The following is a 7584-nucleotide window of genomic DNA, read 5'->3' on the forward strand; positions in this document are numbered from 1 at the left end:
TAGTGAAAAAATACTTTACCATAGTGTTTTGGAAAGTTCTCGAGGTAAGCTACAAGAATATGCAAAAATATATAGGGTGTCCCTTTAAAAAATTCAAGGCGACCTTTATATGACCTTCAAACTATTATTCAAGATCGAACTAATAGTACATCTTATCGCCCCCTCGAAACCATATAACTTTTGTCTCAAACATTTTTTCGTGCGATACGTATTTCTATAAATATTTAAATGTCTTAAGATAAAAAACTCCTGTATAACACTATATATATCATATTTTTATAAAATATAACACAACATTACCATCATCCGCGCCAGTGGAGCGTCTTTTCAGTTGCGGGCAACAGATATTTGTACCTCAAAGAAATCGTTTATCTGATAATATGTTGTAAAAACTAATGTTTTTAAAAAATAAAAATTTGTAATTTAACTCTAAACCTTTAATGTATTAAGCTGATATGTATGCTTATATTTTTTATAGTTTTCTGAAGTGTATTATTTTTATATAAATTGTAATTTTGAATATTATCTTAAAAGTATCTAAATAAAACATTCAACTAATTTATCTTTTATTTAGATATATTTAAATTAAGATTATCTTTATCTTATCTCAGATACAGACGCATATATTTTATCTTATCTATATGTAGATTATTTCAAATTATCTAAGCGCAACACTGGTAGTATGTAATGCACTATGGTGCGTCAAAACAAACCCCCACCACCGATCTTTCGGGCGCGCGTGGCTCTTTGCGTCAACAGCTCGCGCGATTATCGCTTCGGTCGCGATGCATTCCTGCATCATTTCGAGTCGCTTTATTTTATCATATGTATATATATATAAAATAAAAGTGTGCGGTTCTGGCGCAGTGAGTTTAAGAGTCTGCTCACTATGCCTAAGATTTCGGGTTCAAATCCGAACAGAACCATCGAATCTTTATTCGATGTTATTTGATCGCCACCTTTCGGAAGGTGGCGATCCTCTTTCAACAATAAAAGTAATGAAACTGCTTATACGTAAAATGCGAAAAAGGAGAGGGTGAAAAAAATAGATGATTTAAAATAAAAATGCTCACTTTTATTGATACAGATTTTTAGAAAAATCAATATTCTTATATTAATTTACATTATTTTCTAATACAAATGTGGAAAAATACAGGGGTCTTAAACTAGAGAAGAATATTATTATTTTTGTATGTATCCGTACGGTAACGAGCAGCGATTATTAATAAATCGGCGTTTTAATAATACAGGCGCGCATACTTTAGTTTCGTCCCGCGTTACGATCTCATGAAACGCGGTACGACGAATCGATTTGAAATGAAGGAGTATTGAATTTTCCGTTGACACTTCTTCGGACTCTTCATTTTCACATACTCTTTCTTTAGTTAATAATAAATTTCTTATACTGTTAAAATTTACTAAACGCGAATTTTCATAATTTAGGTTTATACCCTTTACTTTACAACATTCGCGTGCTCGACCGTCTGGTGTACGAACAACGTAGGCATAAAATTTTGGGCCCCCGGACACGAATGCCTCGATATAACTACCGCGACCGTAGCTTTCGAGCTCATCCGTCATATCGCCCAAAAAGTTTCCCGTACGAGGTTCATACTCATTCGGATTACCGCTGCTCACATAAATACACGAATCGGTATCATAATATAAAACGCGACGATCTAATCGCTCTAAGTATGAATATAATTTTAAACGTGCCTGTGCCGTCGTGTACGCCGCTATCACTACATTAGTCAACGGAGAGGGAACGACCGCCTCTTCTCGCAATCGCCACGAAACATATATTACCTCATCGTTTACGGGTAATATGTCGGTTATTTCGTGCTCGGCGCTCGTTAACAGTGTCAAAAAATGTTGTCGCGTTCTGACAACCTTGGTATTCGGCAAATTGGGACGCTGACCGAATTTACCCCAAAAAGAATTTAAACACAACTTTGTGACCGAGCGTAAACCGGGATTCCGAGCAACGTTGCGTTTATCGAGTACGACACCTTCGGTTTTTTCGTACTCCCGTAAATATCGCTCTTTAGCTACGTCGTCGTTTTCCCCGCATTCGCTCGGCCAACCACTGGCTTCTTGTTTGAGTTGTAAAAAAGTATTTATGTATTCGACGAACAGTCCACCTTGCCGTTTCGTACTGTCAAGTTGAGTAACCTTGTATTGCCAAATTTCGTTTACCGCCGTCACGATATAACCTTTTTCGACGGCCTTGCGTAATTCGCAGGATACCCACGTACCTTCGAATTCACGCTCGCTGATGTTTTCATGCGCGCAGGTCTCTTGCGAAAATGTTTCGCAACAACTGCGACATAGGGCAAAAAGCAATTTTCCGCGTACGTGATACGGAAGTACAGGATGAAATAGTTCGCGCGGAGGAAGCACCGTGCACCTTATGAGACCCTCGAGCTTGTCAAAATTATAATTTGGCGCTTTACCGATTAAAACGGAACATTCATTACCGACATAAATATCTGGATGTCCAATCGGAAAAGCACCCGTTTTTAATATATATGGGTACAGAGAACATACATCCACGTAACGTATTTTCTCTGCACCCGTAATCTCATATCGTGTCACGATATTTCCTGTGCGTCCTCCGAAAAATGCGTCACGAGGATCGAGCGGTGGCGTTTCCACTAATGGGTGATTTTCAAGATAATTACACATTTCGCGATTATCCCGCATTTCTCGATCAAAAATGCACTCCCACTTTTCTATGAGCGAGTAACCACGTTGACGAAGTCGCCACGAGATCGCAAGAGTTCGTTCGTAACTCGAGTCGATTGTATCCTTACAATCTGATGTCGAAAGCGATCTATCGCGATTCGTAGGAAAGCAGGAAGGACACCCGTGCCAAAAACATCCGTGAAATTGTAATACGTGACGTTGCTTCGTTCCCTCATTAGACGTTTCATAATATCCATCGACGAGCGTGCCCTCGATCGTGCGATGTTCGCGCGCACGCCCAGCGTGGGTTATAGAATGACCGAGTTCACGTTCCATTCATATTAACCATTGCAGGGCTTTCGCGAATAATTGCTCGCCTTTCTGTAGCCTCCCATTGGAATGATACCTATCGTATTCGAGCGTAAAAAGTTTTTCCGAAAAACAGTCATGCACGTCGAAGCAATAGTCGTGCATTCCTCAAACGGACATACATTACCGCGATCTAAGAAAATTTTCCTGAATGCCATGCACGCTCGTCGAAGTATATCAACGTCGGTTCGACAATATTGTACAATCTCGCGTTGGAAATGAAACACGCTGTTTTTTTGCGTCATATTCGTGTGCCATGCAAGAAAGCGTTCGCGCTCTTCTAGTTTCATCGTGTCCGGAGAATAATAATGCACGTCGGGTAACGGACCGACGTACGTTTGATTTTCGCGAGTATTAAACAAATGCGGAAAAATACCCTTATCCGGGGTATCCTGTAGTCCAAAAGCTTTCGGTAACTCGGATAATCGCATCGGCATATAATTGATACTATCGATAAATTTCGTACGTCCTACCTTTAATTCTATTATTTTTGATCCGTTTAAAATTAGTCTCGGCTCTAGGTTGTTACAATTTTCTACGATATGTTGCAAGATAAATTGGGCGTCGAACGCTTTCGCATTATGCGCTATACAAATAAGCTGCTTGAAACATTTTGTCGTTCGCGTAGCAAAATCAACAAATTGTTTTACCGGTTCGTGACGGAATACGAATTCGCGTGTTCCGCACCAACGGCATCGCACCCTCATGTCGCTTTCTTGAACGCACGCTTCGCAAATCTGTTGTGCCACGCAAAGAGTAGGAACGTGTTTTTTTACGTAGGTTGTACCTTCGAGCGTCTCATCCTGTCTCGTTTCAAAATCGTAAAATATAAAAGCTACTCGCCCTTTTTTGCGAATGTTTGTTTCTTCATCGGGTTGTGTATCCGTTATCGGCGCCGTCGACGGTTCGATAGTCGATCTGTTTTCGCGATTAAGAGGCTGCATGTAACATAAATGATTTCCATCCTTTGGTGTTCGACATAATTTACAATACGAAAGTCCGCATTCGTGTTTTATTCTCGATTTAACGATGCGACCACATTCCCCGCAAAATCGTACAGCGTCACAAATACTCGGGGTTGATTTGCCGTCAAACGATTTTTCACTACGATGACGCTCGAAGCACACCGCCCCGAAAAATGCGCGATTACATACGTTACATTTAAGGATTTCCACGTCTGTTTGATTACACGGCGGCACAGTTAAACATCGCGAGCACTTATTTGAGCAGCGGTGACCGTTTGTATTCCAGAACCCGACATTACACGGTGCGCAATAATAGTTACATCCCGCGGCGGATTTTAAATTTAAAATAGTGTTATAATGCCGCGAATGTTCGTAATACATAATGTTTAGAGTTAACGTGGGTTCGCGTCTGAGGGAAGCGAGTATCGCGGTACCGTCGTACATAGGTTTTCCACCACGAGCAAAAGTATTAAAATCATAAACAATTATCGCGATATTGTCAACAGCGAGATGTTGTTGGAAACGTTCGATTTCTCGAATTCCGCATCCCTCCTCCGGTATCACGACACCGGCATTCCTCGTTAATTGATTCGCCAACTCTTTCTGTAACGAGGATTGAGGTGTTCTTACCGCGTTCCATTTTTCGTGTAATTCCCCTGCACGCAATTTACCGCGTTCGCAATAAATTCGCGCTGCTACGAGAGCACGGGGAAAACACAAATTATCGGTATTTTTTATCGATAATATCGAACGCTTTACAACAACATTTTCGCGTGTTAATCTGACTCGACCTCGTCCCGAAGGTACTGTCACGTTAAAAATGCGAATATTAAAGTGTTCTGCGATATCGAGTCCCCCTGCGCTCTGTGCTAGCGAACTCACGAGTTTCCAAATATCCTCGCTGTTCAAGTCGCGCGCAGGGCGAAAGGATATCCCGGCAGGACCATGCGTTAAATTTGGCGAATCGAACGTTAATCCTACGTAATCGTTGGGATTGCTCGAACGTAAAGCATATCCGTGAATTTTCTGAAATGCGTTTTCTAATGAACGATAAATATTACCACCTTCAAGCATCGGGCGTATCGCGAAACTCGCTTCCCTTCCAATTACACCGAATTTTCGAAAATGCCGCGTATTTTCCGACAGTAAATCTACATGATTAAAATTAATATCGCTGATCTGAAGACGTTCATGTTGTTGCTGTTCATCTTCCTCCGCTTCTCCCTCTTCTGTCTCTGACGAAGAGTTAGGAAGATTTTCGCAGACGCCTTTCTCTTCATTGTTATCAGTTGTATTATCACTTATTGTGTCCCCGATATCGCAAGAGTGAGATGCTTCCGTAGAACTCGCTTCTTCAGTTGGTCCTCCGCTTCTTTGCACTGACGAAAAATAAAATTTTAATAAAATAAATTTACCAATTTTAAAATTATATGCTTGTGCTTATTTTTAAAAATTGTATCTTACCTGATGTTGATGTAATATCCGAAGTTGTTTCGTGAGCATTTACATCAAATCGAATTTTTCCTAAAAATTAGTATTTTATCAGTACCGATAGAATTTTTGTAAAGATTAAATAAGATTAATTTTTACACAAACTCACGTGCAAACCGCGTCTCGAGCTCTTCTTCAGACCGACGTTTTCGACTTCCTGCGTCATTCGCGGTGTTGGCCTGATCTATAAATTATTAGAAATTTGAAAAATTTCTGTCATCGTATGTTTTGATACTTGTTACATTACAAATACTCTAATATAAAATAAAAAAACATTTACTCACCGGTTAATCGGATTCTTCTGTAATTAAATAACAGAAAGTCTACATAACCTCCTACATCCTCCTCCTTGTGATTAACCGCCTCACGTTTTTCAATTATTTCACCCGCGATATGTAACAATTCTTCATAACCGTTGAAATGACCTAATTTATACAGTAGTCCGAGTAACGTATTCGTACTGTCACGCGCAAAAGTTTCAAAAACTGACAAATTAATTTCTGCCGACTTGTCTGATAACCGGGATAAATATCGGTTACGATTTAATGTAGACATCAAATTTGATCCTATAATTATGCACTGTGATATCACTGCTTTGAGCTCTGCCATTCCGATATCACGCGTACTTTTAACCCAGGATATAAACGTATATATACGAAATAAGGCTCGGATTAAATCCTAAAAATATTAATAATTAAACAATTATATATAACAAGTACACAAATTTTTTAAGTTTTTTAAAGTAATCGGATTTTACTCTTTCTTTGGCAGAGTTTCCGTAGTCAGAATGTAATAATTTATATTGCTTTCTTTAGCAGAGTACACTTTTAAACCTATTACACAAACGATTGATGTAATACTAAAGTAAGTAATTTTAAACGCAATTACTTAGCACTACAATTGAGCTGTGGAGGGGATTATCGTCGATGCAACAGATTCCAAATGCTAATGTACGGCTGCTGATTCATCATTTCAGATTTCAATCTAATGAAATCGTACTTGAATGTTCTAAACGTACGTGATAGTGTCAAAGATAAATCCCAGCTGCATGTAATTTGAAACTGCAAATCTTCCGAGCGCCAATATACAGCTAGTCTGATTTTCATCTTCTTATTAAATCTTATTAAAATGTTTAAAGTGTACGTGACAAATCGCAAAAATTGTCAAGATTAAATGACAACTACATGTAATTTGAGACTGCAAATCTTCCGAACACCGATGCAGCCATCATTTTGATGAAATCTTACCAGAATATTCGACATGGGTCAGAACGTACGTGACAAACTACAAATTTTTGAGATGACGTATCATTCTTAGGTGGCAAAATTGTAACCAATGTCTGATGAAATGTACACGACAATCGCCAAGATAAATACGTCAGTATATGATAAAAAGAGATGCTTCAGTTGTAAGTATATCCGAGGAAAAATGAGTATAGTATGGTCATATACATAATTAAATATGAAAATATTTGATAACACATGTAATTTTATATAATTTTCATATATGATAATATCCGAAATTTTGCACAATATGAGCTTATATGACTATATCTTTATCTATAAGAACGGAAACTTTTTAAATATTTTTTATATTTAATTCATATATTTTTAAATGAATAATAGAAAATTAAATAATACAATTACAATGTTAAAAATTACAATTTTTAATATCGTACACACATTTATTCTATATACTTTTTCGTTATGGCACATAATCAATGATTTGCAAGATTAATTCGAATATTGATTCAATGTACCTATTCAAAACGAGTAAAGAAGAACCGATAAAGGTTTATTTTCTCACGTTGTTAAAAAAATGTTTGTATGATTAATGAATACTTAGCTTTTATAATTAATATAGACGATAGAAATAAGCATAAAGCATTTTAACGCGATTAAAATGACTTTAACATATACTAATTAAAATAATTATAATATATTATTTACGTATTACATAAAAAATAAATATATAAAAGTACGTTGATATGGAAAATCTTCAATTCTCAACATGTAAAGATTATTATTTATAGACATAGGAAAACATAAATACTTATTTTTCTACATTGCTTATT

At 37.5% G+C, this 7584-nt stretch overlaps 1 protein-coding gene across 1 annotated transcript; it reads right to left on the reverse strand.

Annotated features, from left to right (window-relative positions):
* Positions 1 to 866: 866 nt before the first annotated feature.
* Positions 867 to 6362, reverse strand: LOC140666076 (uncharacterized). Its single transcript, XM_072892847.1, is given in 6 exon segments — positions 867 to 3047; positions 3050 to 5398; positions 5484 to 5543; positions 5620 to 5694; positions 5795 to 6188; positions 6268 to 6362. Coding segments are annotated over 5 exon segments (4674 nt in total). The 5' UTR covers positions 6120 to 6188; positions 6268 to 6362; the 3' UTR covers positions 867 to 1182.
* Between the last annotated feature and the right edge of the window lie 1222 nt (positions 6363 to 7584).

This window comes from Anoplolepis gracilipes, chromosome 5 (assembly GCF_047496725.1).
Source record: "Anoplolepis gracilipes chromosome 5, ASM4749672v1, whole genome shotgun sequence".
Taxonomy (NCBI): domain Eukaryota; kingdom Metazoa; phylum Arthropoda; class Insecta; order Hymenoptera; family Formicidae; genus Anoplolepis; species Anoplolepis gracilipes.